Source organism: Lepus europaeus, chromosome 10 (assembly GCF_033115175.1).
Source record: "Lepus europaeus isolate LE1 chromosome 10, mLepTim1.pri, whole genome shotgun sequence".
Lineage (NCBI taxonomy): Eukaryota > Metazoa > Chordata > Mammalia > Lagomorpha > Leporidae > Lepus > Lepus europaeus.
Window position 1 is genome coordinate 22,167,108 of NC_084836.1, and position 21,582 is coordinate 22,188,689.

The window sequence follows — 21,582 nt, forward strand, 5'->3', positions numbered from 1 at the left end:
CTGCAGGCATCCCAAGGATCTGCTTACCCTACTACACCATAACATTCACCCCAAAACTATTAAATTTTAGAACTGAGATTCAAATGCATGTCCATGTCTCCAAAGCCCATACTCTTCACCACCAGCCCAAATAACAGGAAGTCAAGCATCTGGTACTAATATTTAGGATGACTTCTCAAAAATGCCTATAAGGACTCTGAAAATATAATCATTTTCTCCTATACTTAATTCCCTGGAACTTTTCAATAAATACAAATGCTTACTAAAAGTTCCAGTCCTTTCCAAAGTAGCTAAATCTTCCTGGAGTGAATTTATTCACTATTTGAAAAATAATGACATAGTTGGTGCTCCACTCCCTTTGATTTCTCTCCCAACCTACGTACATCCACTCCAGGTAAAGCATTCCGTTATCGACCTCTCGCTTGGCCTGCAGCTTAGCTTGCTGATAAACTTCTGAAGTTTCCGGTTCACAGAGACCCAATTGTACAATATTAGGAAATGGCTGTCGTCCAAGAAGGTGTCCATTTAAAGATAAAAACTCCTGAAAATTTTCACAAACTGTACAATCCTGTGAATAAATGGAAAGTTCTTAGAAAATATAACCAGAGCTAGGATCTGACATCTTTCTGTTTCTGTGATCTTATCACTTAAAAGACTTAAACAAAATATTCTCTACATGAACTAAAAATTAATAGCCAATCATCAGGTAACAAATATATAGTCATCCTCTTCTGACTTTGAAACATGGGGTAAAAACCTCATTACTGAACATATTTCTTAATATATTTTTTAAATCACTGAAAATCTTACTTCCCCAACTTTCCAGTCTCATTCCTACATATATTCTTGGTAGGCCAGGCAGCAAATCAATTAGAAAAATCAAAGATCAAAGTAGGGAAATTATCTCTCTTCATCCCTTCTATTCTGCTCATTCCCATCATAAAACTTAGAATTAAATGTCAACATGAGGCCGGCGCCGTGGCTCAACAGGCTAATCCTCCGCCTTGCGGCGCCAGCACACCGGGTTCTAGTCCCGGTTGCCCCTCTTCCAGGCCAGCTCTCTGCTGTGGCTAGGGAGTGCAGTGCAGGATGGCCCAAGTGTTTGGGCTCTGCACCCCATGGGAGACCAGGATAAGCACCTGGCTCCTGCCATCGGAACAGCGCGGTGCGCCAGCCGCAGCGCGCTACCGCGGCGGCCATTAGAGGGTGAACCAACGGCAAAGGAAGACCTTTCTCTCTGTCTCTCTCTCTCTCTCACTGTCCACTCTGCCTGTCAAAAATAAAATTAAAAAAAAATAAATAAAAATAAAAATAAATAAAAATAAAAATAAAAAAATAAAAAAATGTCAACATGAGATGTCCATTAAGCACTAACTTTTCATATTACTGTATACCTTTTCATCCAATATATGCCTATATTCCACAAATTCATGAATCAGATGAGCAGGGCCAACAAGTTCTGTTTTTGCTTTAATCCAATCCAGGGAAAACATTAAAGCACAAAGTTCCTTTAAAAAAAAAAAAAAAAAAGTTCAGCACTACAGTTAAAGAATCAAAGAGCTTTAAGTATAACATTATTATCCTAACACTACTGAAATAAACTTGGCTGATATCTAGAAAAAGAACCCATAAATAATTCCAATGAAATATAAAATGGGCCTCACGTTTTAACAAAGTCAATTTCAGTTGCATTAAATATTTAAATATAAAACACAGAATCTCAAAGAAAAACTAGAAGATACAGTTAGTATTTTTATAACCCTGAGGTAAAGGACATCTCTGTAAACATAACACTGAAGCAGAATACAAAAAAAAAAAAAGCTGTATATTAACTACCTAAAAATTCTAATGGAGCTGGCATTGTGGCACAGTGGGTACAGCCACAGCCTGCAACACCAACATTCTGTATGGGTACCGATCCCAGCAGCCTCACTTCCGATCCAGCTCCCTGCTAATGTTCTGGGAAAAACAGAAGATGGTCCAAGTGATTAGGCCCCTGCCACCCACATGGGAGACCTGGATAAAGCTCCTAGTCTTTGGCTTTGGCCTGGCTCAGCCCTGGCCACTGTGGCCACTTGGGAGTTAATCAGTGGATGGAAGATCTTTCTCTGTCTCTCCCTTTCTCTCTATAACTCTGACTTTCAAATACATAAATAAATCTCTAAAAAAAAATATTCTAATATTCAAGGGTGTGCTTTATAGTACAGCAGGTTAAGCCACTACCTTCTGAGCACCAGGTTTGATTCCTGGCTGCTCCATTTCCAATCTAGCCCCCTGTACCTGGAAAAGCAATAGAAGATGATCCACATACTTGAGCCTATGCCACCCATGTGGAAGACCCAGATGGAGTTCCTGGCTCCTGGCTTCACCCTGGCCCAGACCTGGTTGTTATAGCCATTTGAGGAATTAACCAGAGTATGGGAGAGATATCTCATGAGCACTCTCTCTCTCTCTCTCTTTTCCTGTCACTCTGCCTTTCAAATAAAAAGATAATGGGGCTGGTGTTGTGGCACTGCAGGAAAAGCAGCCAACTGCAGTACCAGCATCCCACATGAGCACTGGTTCAAGTCCCGGCTGCTCCACTTCGATCCAGCTCTCTGCTATGGCCTGGGGACGCAGCAGAAAATGGCCCAACCCGCACTGAGAAGCAACAGGTTAAAGCCCTAGCCTGCCACGCCAGCATCCCACATGGGCATCAGTTCGAGTCCTGACTGCTCCACTTCCAATCCAGCTCTCTGCTATGGCATGAGAAAGTAGAGAAGACGGCCCAAGTCCTTGGGCCCCCACACCCTCATGGGAGACCCAGAAGAAGTTCCTGGCTCCTGACTTCAGATAGGCCCAGCTCCGGCCATTGCAGCCGCTTGCGGAGTGAACAAGTGGATGGAAGACTTCTCTCTCACTGCCTCTGCCTCTCTGTAATTCTACATTTCAAATAAATAAAATAAATATTTAAAAAAATAAATAAAATAGAAATTAAAAAGTCTAATCTTCAGTATAGCAGAAAGCAATATAAATAAAGATTAAGACCAAAAAAAAAAAAAATTTCAACATACACGGAAAGAGGAAGGTGAGATAAAACTTGAGAATTTTTAAACAGGTCATCTTACTTTGTGCATATTCGCACTGGCCATGTGGTAGGCCAGAAAGTTGTACCAATACATGCAGTCCTCCTGATCAGGGGAGAGAGTGTATAGCTGGTGATACCTCTGGAACTGAGTGACCACCTTTTTATGTAGATCCTAAAACCCAAATTAAACATTTAAGAGAACAGAAACAATTTTATAATCCAAGCATCACTGTAACTCCAGCTTCCAAAGCTATTCTAAATACACAAAGAATCTCCTCACAAGATATCTACTAATTAGAAAAGGAATAAATAGTAGCTTTATAGTAGAGAAACCTGATGGGTACTACTTTAAGCAAATTATCAACATTAACTTTATACAAAATAAGACTCATCAACACCAAGTACTCCCTGATACAATGTACTGAGAAGTATACAACATCATTTCTCTGGCATTCTTGCCAAAACATGTAACATCAATCTAGTCAGGAGAAAACATAAGACAAAACCAAACTAGAGGGGCCGGCATCCCATATGGGTGCTGGTTCAAGTCCTGGCTGCTCTACTTTTGATCCAGCTCTCTGCTATGGCCTGGGAAAGCACTGGAAGATGGCTCAAGTCCTTGGTTCCCTGCACCCACATGGGAGACTTGGAGAGGCTCCTGGCTCCTAGCTTTGGGTCAGTGCAGTTCTGGCTATTGAGGCCATCTGGGGAGTGAATCAGAAGATACAAGACTTCTCTCTCTCTGTCTCTCTCTCTCTCTGCCTCTGCTTCTTTGTAACTCCGCTTTTCGAATAAAAAATAAATCTTTGAAAAACAAAACAAAACAAAAAAACAAATTAAAGGACACTGTACAAAATATCTGGCCAACACAAAAGTGACAAACCCAGGGGCCAGCGTTATGGCATAGAGGGTAAAGCCACTGCCTCCAATGCCAGCATCCCATTTGGGCACTGATTTTATTCCCAGCTACTGTACTTCCAATCCAGCACTTCAATAATGGCCTGGGAAATCAGCAGAAGATGGCTGAAGTCCTCGGGCACCTGCACCATGTGGGAGACCCAGAAAAAGCTCCTGGCTCCAGGCTTCAGGCTAGCCCACCCCAGCTGTTGTGGCCATATGGGGAGTGAATCAGCATCTCTCTCTTTCTCTGCTTTCCCTCTCTCTCTGTAACTCTGCCTTTCAAATAAGTGAATAAATCTTTAAAAAAAAAAAGTGACAAGGCCATTAAGACAAAGACTGAGTATTATAGATTTGAGGCAACTAAGGAAAATGAAAATGAGAAAAATAAGACAGTAATTTGTAACATGGTATCCTAAAATGGATGTGGAACATAAAAAGGACATTAGAAAAATTGAAATTCCTAATTCTGGGGCGGCTGTCGTGGCACAGTGAAAGGGAATAAAGCTGCAGGCATCCCATATGGGCACCATTTGGTGTCATAGCTCCTCCACTTCCAATCCAGCTCCCTGCTAATGGCCTGAGAAAAGCAGTGAAAGAAGTCCCAACTATTTAGATCCCTGCCACCCATGTGGGAGACCTAGATGAAGCTCCCAGCTCTGGCCTGGCCCAGTGCTGGCCATTGCAGCCATCTAGCGAGTAAACCAGCAGACGGAAGTTTGCTTGCTATCTCTCCCTCCCTCCCTCCAAGTAGCTCTTTTAAATAAATAAATAAATCTTTTTTAAAAAATCACACTCTCTAAGTTAGTTAACAGTACTGTATCAATGTTAATTTTCTGGTTGATCACTGTGTTATGGTTATATATAAGATGTTAGCATTAGAGGAAGCTAGGTGAAGAGTTGATACATGGAAATCGCTACTATTCTGTAACTTTTCTGTAAGTCTAAAATAACTTCAAAATATAAAAATTGTTTTCAGTGTACAGTAACACAAATACCTGAAGCTGGCTGCGATTCTTCTCTGTAAGAAAATCTACCTGGAGATCGTGTAAATAATAAGAAAATGATTTTCCATTCCGATCACAAAATAAGAGAGACTTATTAACAAATTCCTGCAGTATGTCTTCAACTTCTTCAGTTTCCATGTCCCAGAGAATACATAACACCTGCAAATTATTTTAAGCATTTAATATGTCATAGAAGTATAATGACCAGGACTGCAGCCAAGATGTTAATATAAAAAAACCTTAATTTAAAGCCTTGAAAAAGAATGCCTCCATTTCTTAAGAAACTCAACTATTCCTTAAGAAAGAAAGAAGTCAGATGCATTTCCAGTTCAAAAATTGCTGAGAAATAGATAACTCACACCTTAAACAGAGAGCCCTTGAAGGGCAGTAAGAGCAGAGGGACTGCTACATCTTCTGCCCCACCACCTCAGTCCCATGGATTATATCCTTTCAATATCCTCCCAGCAATATGATCAACACTATATCAAAGGTTACATGCTACAAATACCCATGAGGAGGACTGCTGGTCCATCTGTTACCTTTGTAGGAACCTTAACATCTTTCTGAAAGACGGAAAGATCTGTGTAATAATCTCTGATGTCTTCTCTGAGTACATCAACGCTTATGGACATGGCTTCATCCAGAGCTTCATAATCATAAGATGAAGATTTCCTTATTCTCTTAAATTGCTTATTCTGAAGCTGCCTGAGGTAGTACTCCCAGCGGTTGGGAAAATCACGTAAAAGTGCACCAATTAAAGACACTACAAGAGGAGAACCTTAAAACAAAAATGTGTTAATATCACATTATGTTCAAAATCACCACTAAATTAAGAATCTATGTATTCTTAAGAAACAGTCCTATGAAAATTTGAGGAGTACGTTAAAGTAGGATGTCTTTGCCCATCCAAAGAACTCCCTTCCTGAGTCAGAAGATGAATGAGGGGCCGGCGCTGTGGCGCAGCGGGTTAACGCCCTGGCCTGAAGTGCCGGTATCCCATATGGGCGCCGGTTCAAGACCTGACTGCTCCACTTCCTGTCCAGCTCTCTGCTGTGGCCTGGGAAAGCAGTACAAGATGGCCCAAGACCTTGGGCCCCTGCACCCATGTGGGAGACCCAGAAGAAGTTCCTAGCTCCTGGCTTCGGATCGGCGCAGCTCCAGATGTTGCGGCCATCTAGGGAGTGACCGAAAGATGGAAGACATCTCTCTCTCTGCCTCTCATCTCTCTGTGTAACTCTGACTTTCAAATAAATAAATAAATATTTAAAAAAAAAAAAAAAGAAGATGAATGAAACCACCATGTGGACCTTTTGGGGTAACTCCCTTGAGGCAGCCACCTGGATCCATGAAATGAGTGGCTATAGGAGGGCTGCAGAAATGGAGATGCGCAATTTCTAGACAAATTCCTCTACCTTTCTCAGGCACAAATGCTATGTTAATGAGAACTATTCTGCCTGCCAGCAAAAGAAGCAGACTGCCAGTGTCCATAGATTATATTCCCTGGAGGAAAGCCCTAAACAACTGACAAGTGAGACTGATGTTGGTAGTCCTGTGAGGAGGGGTTTGGGGCGTGGCTACAAATGGGTTATGACAGGAATAGACATGAACTCTACACTGAGCTTTGATTACCTAGTGCAAGGTGTGTTTCTGTTTCAAGTGCTATGAAAGAACAGAGATATTACACAGATTTAGAAGGCCAACATTCATTTCTTCAGATCAAATAACATATTACAGAGCTAGCTCATAATGTCCAACTATGGTCAGAGAGACACCCTCCTCAGAGTATAGTCTGATGGAGAAGTGGAATGAGCAATTAAAACACTGGTATCTACAATGGGGGAAGACACATGACTAAGGACTGGCTTACATGCCTTCACAAGTATATGCTCACACGCAGTGTGAATGGGACTAAAGGAATGTCCCCACTAGATAGTCCTCTGTTTCCCTTGTGGATCTCAGGAGGAGGGGCTTGGAAAGTATGCTATATGACTATGCAACTCTTACCAAGGGAGGAATAGTGATCATTTAATTTTTTTCCTTCCTTTCCCCTATCACCTCAACTTTTTTCCTCCCCCTACTTAATACAAGGGTCCTATGAGGATCAGGGCTGCAGCTACAACTTTTGTAAGGAGGGATATTTCCTGAATAAGAAATTGTAACTGTTTCTAAAACTTGTATCAGAATTCCTAAGGGCATAAGGGAGTGGGTTGCGCCTTCATGCCATTTGGCAAAACTGGTTAACAGCATATACAGTTATATTGCCTGGTGGTAAAAGCAGCCCACTAGTTCTGCACCTAACTTAACCTTATCCTATCTGAATGAACACTCCCATTCTGAGGGGGAGTGACTTGCTAAACCAGGATTATGGAAGAATCTATGATCTTTTGAAATATGGAAAATTAAATGAAGAGAACAGCAGCTCAGAGTAAATGAATAAATAATGAGCTATGCAATGAGGAAAATTCAACATTATATTCATCTTTAAAGAGGCTCAGAGCAAGACAATAATATTATCTCCTAGCTCAATTATACCAGATGCAGAAAAAAAAAAGAAAAAGAAAAAGAAAAAAAAACTACACAAGTATACTTCAAAAAGCATTTAGCCCATTGGTTAAGACATCTGCATTGCACATCAGAGTGCCTGGGATCAATTCCCAGCTCTAGCTCCTGACTCCAGTTTCCAGCCATTGTAGATTCTGGGAGACAGCAGTGATGGCTCAAGTGTTTCAGTTCCTGCCACCCATGTGAGAAACTTGGATTGCATTTCTGGCTCCATGCAGCTGTTACAATCATTTGGGGAGTGAAAAAGCAGATGTGACCTCTCTTTCTATATCTCCTCTGTTTCTCTGCCTCTCAAATAAATAAACAAATAATTTTTAAATGCAAAATCATTATAGATGCCAACAAAGGCTTTGAAAATGCTCATATACGGGGCTGGCATTGTGGCATAGCTGGTAAACCTGCCACCTGTGATACTGGCATCCCATATGGGCGTCAATTCAAGTCCTGGCTGCTCCACTTCTGATCAAGCTCCCTGCTAATGCACCTGGGAAAAGCAGCAAAAGATGGCCCAAGTGCTTGAGCCCCTGTACACACATGGGAGATCCAGAAATTCCTGGCTCCTTGCTTTGACCAGGCACAGCTCCAGCCACTGCAGCCATTTGGGGTGTGAACCACCAGGTGGAATATCTAACTTTCAAATAAATAAAATAAATCTTTGGCCAGCGCCACGGCTCACTAGGCTAATCCTCCACCTGTGGCGCTGGCACCCCAGGTTCTAGACCCAGTTGGGGTGCCGGATTCTGTCCCAGTTGCTCCTCTTACAGTCCAGCTCTCTGCTGTGGCCCCGGAGTGCAGTGGAGGATGGCCCAGGTCCTTGGGCCCTGCACCTGCATGGGAGACCGGGAGAAAGCACCTGGCTTCTGGCTTCAGATAGGCGCAGCGCGCCGGCCACAACGTGCTGGCCGTAGTGGCCACTTGGGGGGTGAACCAACAGAAAAAGGAAGACCTTTCTCTCTCTCACACTGTCTAACTGTGCCTGTCCAAAAATTAAATAAATAAATAAATATCTTTAAAAAGATTTCTATATTTAAAAAACATACTCATATAAAATAGAATTAGAGGTATCATTTTGTGGCACAGCAAGTTAAGCTGCCACCTGTGACAATGGCACCCCATTTGAGCAATGGTTCAAATCCCAGCTGCTCTACTTCCAATACAACTCCCTGGTAATTAATATGCCTGGGAAAGCAGCAGAAGACGGACAAAGTGTTTGGGTCCCTGCCACCCATGTGGGAGACCTGGATGAAGTTCCAGGCTCCTGGTTTTGGCCTGGCCCAGTCCCAGCCATTGCAGTATTTGGGGAGTAAACCAGCAAATGGGAAGATCTCAGTCTCCCTCTCTAACTCTCCTTCTCTCTCCCTGTTAACTTTGTTTTGGTACAAAACAAATTTGAAATCCATGCATACAAAGGATTTTCAAATTTTCATGAAAATGTGTACTGCGAGAAACTTCCTAATAAAAAACACTACACTAGTTTTTACTTACAAAATTAAAATATCATTTTTATAAAATTCCAACCAAAAAAATTTGCAAATCTAACTCTCACTACTTTTTAACAACAGAAGTCACATATTCATCTTATCCTTCTCACTAACACCATCTCTAGCATATTATGAGTACACATTATTTTAACAAATGAATCAATGCCATAATATCATGTGTCCATTTAAGGTATCAGGGAAGAACTTAAAACACTAAATATCCTAGAAAAGTTTTTGGATGCTGATGTGTTAAATTATCATATTCATTAGCTTCATTTACAAAAAAAGAATTTATATCCTTATGACAAAATAACCATACCTTTACATTCTTTTATAATACTATGAGCTTGTTCTGGCAAATCTGTTTTCTTCATATTAACAAATAGAGATAAAATTTCAAGTCCTTTTTCTTTTCCTAGGCTACTCTCCACAGGGACTACATATTTAGGACCTGCAACAAAATCACATTAGACACAGTAACTAATTTGGTATGCCACATATTTAGATGTAATTGAATAATACTTCTATTTATTTAATACCTTTATTAAGGTATCAAAAAGTAAGTCAATAATCCTTACCCATTACTGAATCTGTAACACTCTTATCTCTGGTTGTAAGAAGAATCTGACATTGATTGTCAAAAGCTTTTAACACCCAAGGATCCCAAACATCATCCAAGATCAACAAAGACCTAATTAAAAAATAAACAAAATGAACCACGAATAACATGTAAACCTTTTCTTAAAAAAAAAAATCAGTATCTTTGAAAATCTACTCAATAATTTAAAAAGAAAGAATAGATGGCTAGTCCAAAATTTCTCCTTTTTCATATAAAATTTTCTCAAATAAGGGAAAAATTAGAGACTTTTACCTCCTCACAACCCACATTAAGAACCTTTTAAAATTAAGGGTCCAGGATCCAGTACTGTAGCATAGCGGGTAAAGCTGCCGCCTGTGGTGCCAGCATCCCGTATGGTCGCCGGTTTGAATCCTGGCTGCTCCACTTCCGATCCAGCTCTCTGCTACGGCCTGGGAAAGCAGTAGAAGATTGCCCAAGTCCTTTGGCCCCTGCACCCATGTGGGAGACCCGGAGGAAGCTCCTGGCTCCTGGCTTCAGATCAGTGCAGCTTAGGCCATTGCAGCCATCTGGGGAGTGAACCAGCCGATGGAAGACTCTCTCTCTCTCTTTCTCTTTCTCTCTCTGTCTCTCTCTCTCTGCCTCTGCCTCTCTGTAACTCTGCCTTTCAAATAAAAAAAATAAAATAAACTTTTTAAAAAAATGATTAAGGGTCCATAAGTAGGCATTGTGCGGTAACGGGTCAAACCACCACTTGGGATGCCTGCATAATGGAGCTCCAGTTTAAGTACTGGCTTCTCCAATTCTGATTTAGCTTCTTTATAATGCTTCCTGGAAGGCAGCAGATGCTGGCTAAGCCTGGATCCCTGTCACTATGTGGGAGACCCAGATGGAACTCCTGGTTCCTGGCTTGGGACTGGTCCAGCTCTGGCTGTTGTGGGCATTTAGAGAGTGAGCTAGCAGATGGAAAATCTTTCTCTCTCACTGTTGCTTTGCCTTTTCAAATGAAACTAAACATACATTTTTTTAAAAATTAAGACTTAACAAAAACAGGACTTTTTATAGCATGGAAGTACTAAGAATTTATCAGTTCAGACATCACTTATTGAGTGCCTAAAGAATTATACAATTAATGGAATTTTTCCCAATTCAGTCTTTAAGCATACCAGAACTAGGCTCAGATTAATATCAGAAAGACAATATTTGATTGTACCAGTGACATTATGTGATGTGATCATTTTTTACCTACAAAACTAGCAATTTCATGTGTCCTAACCTAAAAGAAAACTCTATAAAGAATATTACTTTTGGGGCAAACATTTGAACTAGCAGTTAAGATGCCAGTTGGGATACTGACATCCCATAGCAAAGTGCCTGGTTCAAGTATGAGCCCTGCTCCAAGTTCCAGCATCCTGCTCAAGTGTATCCTGTGAGCCAGTAGGTGACAGCTCAAGAACTTGGGTCTCTGCATCTCACATGAAAGGCATGGATTGAAGGGCTGGCACTGTGATGTAGCAGGTTAAGCTGCCGTCTACAGCATCAACATCCCAAATGGGTGCCAGTTTGAGTCCCAGGGCTGCTCTACTTCTGATTCAGTTCCCTACTTACACATGTGGTAAAGCAGCAGAGGGGCCGGCGCTGTGGCACAGTGGGTTAAATCCCTGGCCTGAAGTGCCAGCATCCCATATGAGCACCAGTTCTAGTCCCGGCTGCTCCATTTCCAATCTAGCTCTCTGCTATGGCCTGGGAAAGCAGTAGAAGATGGCCCAAGTCCTTGGGCCCCTGCACTCATGTGGGAGACCCGGAAGAAGCTCCTGGCTCCTAGCTTCAGAATGGCTCAGCTCTGGCTGTTGCGGCCATCTGGGGAGTGAACCAGCAGATAGAAGACCTCTCTCTCTGTCTCTACCTCTCTCTGTTAACTCTTTCAAATAAATTAAAAGAGAGAGAGAGAAAGTGAGAGAGAAAAGCAGTGGAACAGGCCCAAGTGCTTGGGCCCCTGCACACATGTGGGAGACACTGAAGAAACTCCTGGCTCCTGACTTCAATGTAGCCCAGATCCAGCCCTTGCAATCATTTGGGGAATGAACCAGCGGATGGAAGATCGATCTCTCTCTCTCTCTCTCTCTCTCTCTCTCTCTCTCTCTTCCTCCCTCCCTCCCTCCCTCCCTCTCCATCTCCCTTTCCCTCTATAGCTCTGCCTTTCAAATAAAATATATAAATCTTAAAAAAAGAAAAAAGATCTGTACTAAGAAAGTGGCTCCCAAGCTTCAGCCTGGTTTACTGGGAAGTAAACCAACTAATAGCAGATCTCTATTTCTGTATGTGTATGTGTCTCTGCCTCTCAAATAAATGAATTTTTAAAAAAAGATTACTTTCTACTTGCTATACTAGTGAGATTTTTTTTTAATTTTTTTATTTATTTATTTGAGAGGTAGAGTTACAGAAAGACAGAGATAGAGAGAGATGTCTTCCATCCACTGGTTTGGTCCCTAGATGGCTGCAATGTCTGGAGCTGAGCCGACCCAAAGCCGGGAGCTTCTTCTGGGTCTCCAATGCAGGTGCAGGGGCCCAAGTGCATGGGCCATCTTCCACTGCTTTCCCAAGCAATTAACAAAGAACTTGATTGGTAGAGGAGCAGCTGGGACATGAACCAGCACCCATATGGAATGCAGGTGCTGCAGGCAGAGGCTTAGCCTACTGCACCACAGCATGGGCCCCATGGAAAGGTTTTTTTTTTTTCTTTTTTCTTTTTATGAGACATAACAATATCCTCCATTAAATACATTAAAAGAAAGTAAGCCCCTGAGAACAAGTTTTATCATTAATTAAGGAAGCACCTAAGAAAACAAGCAATGGAGTTGGACACTTAGGCATAACTAAAACTTATGAGACATAAAAATATCCTCCACTTACTACACTAAAACAAAATAAACCTTTGTGAACAAGTTTTACTGTTAACTCTCATAATACAACTCTTTGAGGACAGAAGTCCTACATGGGAAGTTAGTGCACAGTGACTCCTGCCATTAATTTAGCAATTAACACTCTTATGTATGATGTCAGTGATCCCTCAAGGCTCTTGACATGAGCTAACTATGCTACGGAAGCCTTCTCAATCCACAAATTCCTTCAGTATTTAGATAAGGCCATAAGCAGAGTGGAAGTTCTCTCCTCCCTTCAAAGAAAAGTATATCCTTCTTTGATGACCACTTCTTTCCACTGGGGTCTCACCCACAGAGTTCCTTCATATAGGACTTTTTTTTTTTTTTTTTTTTTGCCACAGCATCTTGGCTTTCTATGCCTGAAATGCACAGTAAGGTTTTTTTCTACCCAAGAAATCAATCTGCTCATTCACAATAACAATGAACTTCTATGCCAGTTCCTGATTGGTTTCCACAAACTTTTTTTTTTTTTTTTTTGGACAGTGAGAGAGAGAGACAAAGAGAAAGGTCTTTCTTTGCCATTGGCTCTGGCCCCAGATGGGAGCCATTGCAGGCACTTGGGGAGTGAGCCAACAGACAGGAGCTCTGTCTCTACCTCTCAAATAAAAAAATAAAGAAAGAAGTAAATAAATGGTGGTAGGTAAAAAAGAAAGAACTAGGGGCAGGCATTTTGCATGGCAGTTATGCTGCTTCTTGAAACACCTACATATTGGAGTTCCTGACTTCAAGTCCTGGTTCTGCTCTCTAGTCCAGTTTCCTGCTAATGCACACCCTGGAAGGCAGCACATAATGACTCAGGTGCCCACAAGGGAGCCCCAGATTGAGTTTCTGGTTCCTGGCCTGGCCCAGTCCTGGTTATTGGGGGCATCTGGGGAGTGAACCAGCAAATGGGAGGTGTGTTTCTGTGTCTGTCTCTCTCTCTCTATCTTTCAAATAGAATTTTTTTAAAGAAAGAGGGCAAGTGGCAGCCCCTTGCCCCCTCCTTTTTTTAATATGAGAGAGAGAGAGAGAAAAAACAATAGGAAGGCAGCAGTTCTTTTGCAGTCCCTCTACAGAACAGCAGGAAAAGGACACAATGTTCTCGAGATGTCAGTGGTGAAGTCTTGCTGAGACGTCACACACCAACAACCTCTGAGCAGCTGTACCGTGGGTGTCTGTGCAGCATCAGAATGCGGAGGCGGTCTTTGGCCTCTTCAATGTTAAGTGGGAGCCTCTGGAAGAAACTCTCATCCTGATCCAATCGTGAGCAGAGGTTCTGCAGTTTCATCAGAAGCTTAGCTTTGTCCTGTTGCCCAACTGAAACCCAGTGCACACCTCCCGGGAAACAACCTGGTGAGGAAAAAACAATAAACAAGGACTCTGAACAACAGCCCTCCTCGTGATGGCTTCACTGTTAGGCATCATAATTATTACAATCTTCAATCTCATCTTCACTTTTTCTTGATTCATGCTATATACTTTGTTTGGGTGTTACTGTTGAGTTTGTTTGTTTGTTTTACAGGCAGAGTTAGACAGTGAGACAGAGAGGACAGAGAAAAGGTCTTCCTTTTTCCATTGGTTCATCCCCCAAGTAACTGCTACAGCTGGCGTGCTGCACTGATCCAAAGCCAGGAGCCAGGTGCTTCTCCTGGTCTCCCATGCGGGTGCAGGGCCCAAGGACTTGGGCCATCCTCCACTGCACTCCTGGGCCACAGCAGAGAGCTGGACTGGAAGAGGGGCAACCGGGACAGAATTCAGCGCCCTGACCGGGACTAGAACCCAGTGTGCCAGCGCCACAGACGGAGGATTAGCTCAGTGAGCCATGGCACTGGCCCTATTGTTGAGTTTTAAAGCCTGAATCGAAGAGAAATTAAAGATGTGAAGAAACAAAAGTTTGAAGTAAATCTGCTACTTCTCAGGAAAATCTTACCAAACAAAATTTACACTCTTTGTCCTAGAGCATCAATAATCACTGCACAGCACCTTTTAAAAAAAAAAATTATTTATTTACTTGAAAGTAAGAGTTAGAAAGAGAGAGAGAGAGAGACCGACCTTCCATCTGCTGGTTCACTTCCCAGATGGCAGCAACAGCAAAGGCTAGGCCAAGCTGAAGCCAAGAGCCAGGAGCTTCATTTGGTCTCCCACATGGGTATCAGGGGCTCAAACACTTGGGCACCCTCCACTGCTTTCCCTGCTGATGAGCAGGGAGCTGGATTGGAAGGGAAGCAGCTGGGACCTAAACGGGTGCCCATATGGGATTGCCAGCATTGCTTGCAGCAGCTTATCCCCAACCTCACTGTAAAGCACCATTCCCCTCAGCACTCCTGATATTTTGGACAGGATAACTCTTCACTGGACAGGATAATTCTTCATTGTACATTATAGAATGGTTAACAGCCTCTTAGTATCTTCCCCCACACTAGCACCAACCACCAAAAATGCCTCTAAATGTTGTCAACTGTTTCTTGAGGGCAAAAGCACCTCCAGTTGAGAAGCAATGATGCCCTACATAACTCACTTATTAGGTTCAAGTCTGGCTCTACTACTTCTAGCTATTCAATCTTTCTTCTTTTTTAAAGATTTATTTATTTATTTGAAAGTCAGAGTTACACACAGAGAAGTAGAGGCAGACTAAAGAGTGAGAAAGATCTTTCAACCACTGGTTCACTCCAGATGGCCACAATGGCCGGAGCTATGCAGGTCCAAAGCCAAGAGCCAAGAACCTCTTCTGGGCTCCCATGCGTGTGCAGGAACCCAAGGACTTGGGTCATCTTTGACTGCTTTCCCAGGCCATAGCAGAGAGCTGGATCGGAAGTGAAGCAGCCAGTTCTTGAACCAGCACCCACTAGGGATGCCGGCATTGCAGGCAGCAGCTTTATCCACTACACCACAGTGCCGGCCCCACTAGCTATTCAATCTTTAGCAAATGACTCATTGTCAGTCTCTTTTGTTATACTAGTATAAGACTGTCTAGCCCATCTCTTCCAGAGTTATTATAAGAAATTAAAGATACGGGCCAGCACCATGGCACAGTGGGTTAATCCTCAACCTGTGGCGCCAGCATCCCATATGGATGCCGGTTCTAGTCCCGGCTGCTCCTCTTCTAGTCCAGCTCTCTGCTATGGCCTGGGAGGGCAGTGGAGGATGGCCCAAGTGCTTGGGCCCTGCACCCACATGGGAGACCAGGAAGAGGCTTCTGGCACCTGGCTTTGGATTGGCGCAATTCCAGCCACTGTGGCCACCTGGAGAGTGAACCAACGGAAGGAAGACCTTTCTCTCTGTCACGCCCTCTCACTGTCTGTAACTCTACCTCTCAAATAAATAAATAAAAATCTTAAAAAAAAAGAAATTAAAGATATAAAACACGTTAATGTACTATGTACATGAAAGGTTATAACAGACAGGATTACCAGTGTTATAAGAATGCTGGTGGAGTACTAAGCACCTGCATCCTGACTGATGTAAAGATGTGTAGCAGGCCACTACCTCCTAGCCCCAATGAAAGTGATGTTGAGTCAAATTCTGAAGCCACACCAGAAAACCCTGAACTTAACTTACAAAAAAATAAAGAAGATAGGATCATTAGAAAAACAAAGATTTCAAACTTCCCAACACAAGGACCAAAAACTGCAACAGAGACAAATGTAAACAAATATGAAGAGTGTCCTTCTAGGATTCCTCTAAATATGTGAAACAAATTTCAAGAACTATGTTTAAAAAAAAAAAATCTGGACAATAAATCTCAATCTCTTTCTTTTCCAAAATGCTCCAGAAAAGATACACTGAAGAATGAAAAAAAAAAAAAAAAAATCCACAGTGAACAATCCTCAAGTGAAACCCAAAGGAAAGAGCTTACTCAGTATTTTGGAATCAATGATAGACTTGATCCCTATTAAACAGAAAATAAAAGCTGACAAGTCAGGCCTTGAAAAGAGGACTAAGCCGTGGATGGGTGGGACACTGAGAAAGGAGACATCTGTAAAAGCCAAAAAGGACGCTGAAAAGCCACAGGCTCTTGAATAAAGAAACGCATGTAGGGGTTTAAAGCAAAGAACTGACTTGGAAACAAAAAGCACGCAGGATATATTTAACTTGACAGAATCCTCCAAGACACTATAGCAAACTTACATGCTCAATTTACTGAAAAGATTTTCCTGCTTATGTTAAATACATCAGGAAACTGACAGAAGAAGGAAAAAACAAGCAGAAAATTTGGGAGCTGTCAACACTTTTCTTTCTCTAAGGAATTCATACTATTGAAGTGAATGAAATGAAGCATTCCTTTTATTTAAGGAATACAAACTTCATGCATTTCATAAATACAACTTTAGGAACATAGTGATTCTTCTCACTGTACCTGCCCTCCTACCCACACTCCCACCCATCTTCTTCCTCCCTCTCCTATTCCCAGTCTTATTTTTTTTTTTTTTACTAAAATTTATTTTCAATTAACTTTATACACAGAAGATTAACTCTACTAAGTAAAGAGCTCAACAAATTTTATGAAGAAAAAAAACCTGTTACTCAACAGTAGAGACAAGGGCTGTACAAAGACGTTGCATCTTGAAGTTAATTTCATTTTTAAGCATTCTTTTTTTTTTTTTTTTGAGAAACTAAATTGTCTCTAAAGAAGAACCCAAGAATGATACATCTTTTGCATGCACTTAAACATAACTATAACTTATGAGACATAAGAATATCTTCCACTTAATACACTAAAACAAAGTAAATCTTTGAGAACAAGTTTTACTTAACTCTCATAATACAACTCTTTGAGGACAGAGGTCCTACATGGGAAGTTAAAGCACAGTGACTCCTGTTGTTAATTTAACTATTAACACTTTTACATATGACATCAGTGATCTTGACATGAGGCTCTTCTCATGAGCTGCCTAGGCTATGGAAGCCTTCTGAATTCACAATCTCCATCAGTATGTAGATGAGGCCATTAGCAATGTGGAAGTTCTCTCCTCCCTCCAGAGAAAAGTACATCTTTCTTTGATGACCACTTCTTTCCACTGGGGTCTCACCCATAGAGGTTCTTCATGTAGGACATTTTTTTGCCAGTGTCTTGGCTTTCCATGCCTGAAACTGCATTATCTTTTAATTCCATTTTCCATAAGCTTTTTGAAGAATATCCTACATATTTGTGTGTGTGTATGTGTGTGTGTATTCCTATGTGTCCAATACAGTGAACAGAAGCATTAGATCATTATCAGTAATGTGAACCATAAAAATTTCTACTATGGGGCTGGCATTGTGGTGTACAGATTAAAGCCCTGGTCTGTGGCGCCAGCATCCCTTATGGGTGCTAGTTCAAGTCCGGGCTGCTCCACTTTTGATCCAGATCCTTGCTAATGTGCCTGGGAAAGCAGCAGAGGATGGCCTCAGTCTTTGGTTCCCTGCACTCACATGGGAGACCTGGAAGAAGCTCCTGGCTCCTGGCTTCAGAACAGCTCAGCTCCAGCTATTACAGCCATCTGAGGACAGAATCAGCAGATGGAAGACCGCTCTCTATCTCTACCTCCCTCTGTAACTCTTTCAAATAAATAAAATAAGCCCTTAAAAAAAATTTTTCGGCCGGCGCCGCGGCTCACTAGGCTAATCCTCCGCCTTGCGGCGCCGGCACACCGGGTTCTACTCCCGGTCGGGGCACCGATCCTGTCCCGGTTGCCCCTCTTCCAGGCCAGCTCTCTGCTGTGGCCAGGGAGTGCAGTGGAGGATGGCCCAAGTGCTTGGGCCCTGCACCCCATGGGAGACCAGGAGAAGCACCTGGCTCCTGCCATCGGAACAGCGCGGTGCGCCGGCCGCAGCGCGCTACCGCGGCGGCCATTGGAGGGTGAACCAACGGCAAAAGGAAGACCTTACTCTCTGTCTCTCTCTCTCACTGTCCACTCTGCCTGTCAAAAATTTAAAAAAAAAAAAAAAAAATTTTTCTACTATTTAGCCTTAAAAGTATAAAACAAAAAACACAAAAATATATGTGTTAAATTACAAGACATGTATTTACTGCTATTCACAAATAATTGAATACAAAAATAAATTACTATTTTTAAAAGTTAATCATCCTTGGGGCACCGGATTCTGTCCCAGTTGCCCCTCTTCCAGGCCAGCTCTCTGCTATGGCCCGGGAGTGCAGTGGAGAATGGCCCAGGTCCTTGGGCCCTGCACCCCATGGGAGACCAGGAGAAGCACCTGGCTCCTGCCATCGGATCAGTGCGGTGCGCTGGCCGCAGCGCGCCAGCTGCGGCGGCCATTGGAGGGTGAACCAACGGCAAAGGAAGACCTTTCTCTCTGTCTCTCTCTCTCACTGTCCACTCTGCCTGTCAAAAATACAAAAAAAAAAAAAAAAAGTTAATCATCCAAGAAAAACCTGTAAATAAAAAAAATCTATTCATGACAGATATTTATCAAGCACTATTCTAAGAGTTCTATGTATGTAAATTAACTGTATTCTTATACCACCCTATCAAGCAGACTCTATTTTTTATCTCCATTTTTGCAGATCCAGAAACAAGAGTTATAGAGAAGTTGAGAAATTTTTCCAAGCTTACAGAGCCAAAAAAGCAGAGCTGGAATTCAAATCTTCAGCATCAACCCTCAACTTCTACACTATTCTGCCTCCAAAAGCTATTCATTGAAGTGCTACTTACAACAGGAAAAAGTTGGGAATAACCCACAATGGCCATCTTAAGCCACTCTCCCACCACAGACTTAAGAACCTTATGTATAAAGGAAGTTTATACTATTAGATATTTTTATTGCTAAAATGTGTAACTTAAAGTGACCTGCACAATATCATGGAAAGAATCAGTCCAGGAGAAGAGGTCTGAAAAGACAATGAAAAGGAAAGTAAGTAGTTTCTGATTACAGCCTACAAATCACAATGTTATCATTACACCCACTACATAAACCTAACAAAATCGCTAAGGTTTATGATCACAAACTTAAATTGTAACTCGGCAGGGTGGTTTTCTCCAGAGAATAGGAATTAAGTAATGGTCTAACTGAAGCCATTGGAAGCAAGAATGAATACCTTCCTACTCCATCTCCTAGCATGGAGAAGGAGTAATAAGTTTTCACTGCAGATAAGGTGAGAACTTAAAGAACCAAGAATGTATGACTGAATGATGGACAACAAAATCTAGGCCCAAGTCCGGAAGGGGGATGATGAGGTTACAGAATAAAGATTTTATGGAGTTATTGTGAAGTCTCTATTGGTCTAACTACTACAGCAGTAAACTTTAAGAACAGAATAAGGCCGGCACCGCGGCTCAATTGGCTAATCCGCCGCCTTGCGACGCCAGCACATTGGATTCGAGTCCTGGTCAGGGCGCCGGATTCTGTCCCGGTTGCCCCTCTTCCAGGCCAGCTCTCTGCTGTGGCCAGGGAGTACAGTGGAGGATGGCCCAAGTCCTTGGGCCCTGCACCCCATGGGAGACCAGGAGAAGCACCTGGCTCCTGCCTTCGGATCAGCGCGGTGCACTGGCCGCAGCGCGCTGGCCGTGGCAGCCATTGGAGGGTGAACCAACGGCAAAGGAAGACCTTTCTCTCTGTCTCTCTCTCTCACTATCCACTCTGCCTGTCAAAAAAAAAAAAAAAATTCGAAGAGACAGAGAACTCTGAAATAATTAACGCAGACTGGTTTGATTATCAGTGCCAACGTCTTAGAAGAGGACAGACAAGAAGTCCTATCGCTTTATTCCTCCTTGAGTGAAGTCAAGCTATCAAACAGGAAATCCATGTGGCTGTGTGGCTTCACAATGTTACAGTTGGGTTCTGTGTATATCTATATTTGCAAGTACACAGAAAAAGTTAGAAAACCTAACCCCAAACAGATAACCAAGATCATATGTGGGGTAGGATACAAAATTTAGGAGAAAGAGGAAAAGGACAACTGAGGAGAACTTTCACTTATTTCAAATGAAAACACTATTTTTATATTATTAAAACAACCAAAAAAGTTATAAACTATCTGCTACTCTATTTTTTTTCTAATTTGTGCTTTCTATGTAAAATTTTTTTTAAGATTCATTTATTTTACTTGAAAGTCACAGTTACACAGAGAGAGGAGAGGTAAAGAGAGAGGAGAGAGAGGAGAGAGAGGAGAGAGAGGAGAGAGAGAGAGAGAGAGAGAGAGAGAGAGAGGTCTTCCATCCATCCACTGGTTCACTCCCCAGATGGCCACAACAGCCAGAGCTGCGCTGATCCAAAGCCAGGAGCCAGGAGCTTCTTCCCAGTCTCCCACACAAGTGCAGGGGCCCAAGAACTTAACCATCTTCTACTGGCTTCCCAGGCCATAGCAGACAGCTGGATCAGAAGTGGAGCAGCTGGGTCTCGAACCAGCGTCCATATGGGATGCTGGCACCGCAGGCAGCAGCTTTACCTGCTATGCCACAGCCCTGGTACCTCTATGTAAAATTTTTAAGTCATCCATGGATTAAAGATAAAGCAAAGAAAGAATCCTGACTGTAAAAAAGTTGTCATACCACTGAAGAATGCTATGTGGACAACAGTATCCTCAGGAAACTTCACTGGATATAGAGCAAGAAGGTAACACTCTTAAATCAGGTTGATAATACAGAGGAGGAAGCCTATTGGATACGGCAGAAAGCATGGGAATAGGGGGAGAGAACCAAGGTTAGAATTTAGCAAAATACCGTGAGAAAGGTAAAAGGCCTTTATCTCCTAAATTTAAAACTAAAAAATTAAAACATTACAAACATATGCAGGGAAATGAAAGACAAGGTTGAGCATTTAATATAGTGGTTAAGACACCAGTTAAGATGCCAATGTCAGGGCCAGCATCATGGCATAGAGGGCTGAAGCCACAGCCTGTAGTGCCAGCATCCTATGTGGGTGCCGGTTTGAGTCCCAGCTGCTGTACTTCCAATCCAGCTCACTACCAGTGCCCCTGGGAAAGCAGCTGAGGATGGACCAAGTCCTTGGGCCCCTGCACCCATGTGGGAGACCTGGAAGAAGCTTCTGGTTCCTGGCTTCAGCCTGGCCCAGCCCCAGTCATTGCTGCCAGTTAGGAAGCTAATCTGCAGATGGAAGATCATTCTGTCTC

At 42.5% G+C, this 21,582-nt stretch overlaps 1 protein-coding gene and 1 pseudogene across 4 annotated transcripts in view; one reads left to right on the plus strand and one right to left on the minus strand.

Annotated features, from left to right (window-relative positions):
* The window catches only part of APAF1 (apoptotic peptidase activating factor 1), a 109,859-nt gene that overhangs the window by 79,042 nt on the left and 9,235 nt on the right, over positions 1-21,582 (minus strand). For all 4 annotated transcript variants that reach the window (XM_062203074.1, XM_062203075.1, XM_062203076.1 and 1 more), the window contains exons 5-12: positions 13,679-13,862; positions 9,593-9,705; positions 9,334-9,465; positions 5,511-5,749; positions 4,963-5,130; positions 3,108-3,239; positions 1,395-1,508; positions 384-568 (exon numbers count right to left, since the gene is read on the minus strand). In XM_062203074.1, coding sequence (XP_062059058.1) covers positions 384-568; positions 1,395-1,508; positions 3,108-3,239; positions 4,963-5,130; positions 5,511-5,749; positions 9,334-9,465; positions 9,593-9,705; positions 13,679-13,862 — 1,267 coding nt within the window. The remainder of the gene's footprint in view (positions 1-383; positions 569-1,394; positions 1,509-3,107; positions 3,240-4,962; positions 5,131-5,510; positions 5,750-9,333; positions 9,466-9,592; positions 9,706-13,678; positions 13,863-21,582) is intronic.
* Positions 15,980-16,535, plus strand: LOC133767429 (protein FAM204A-like; annotated as a pseudogene).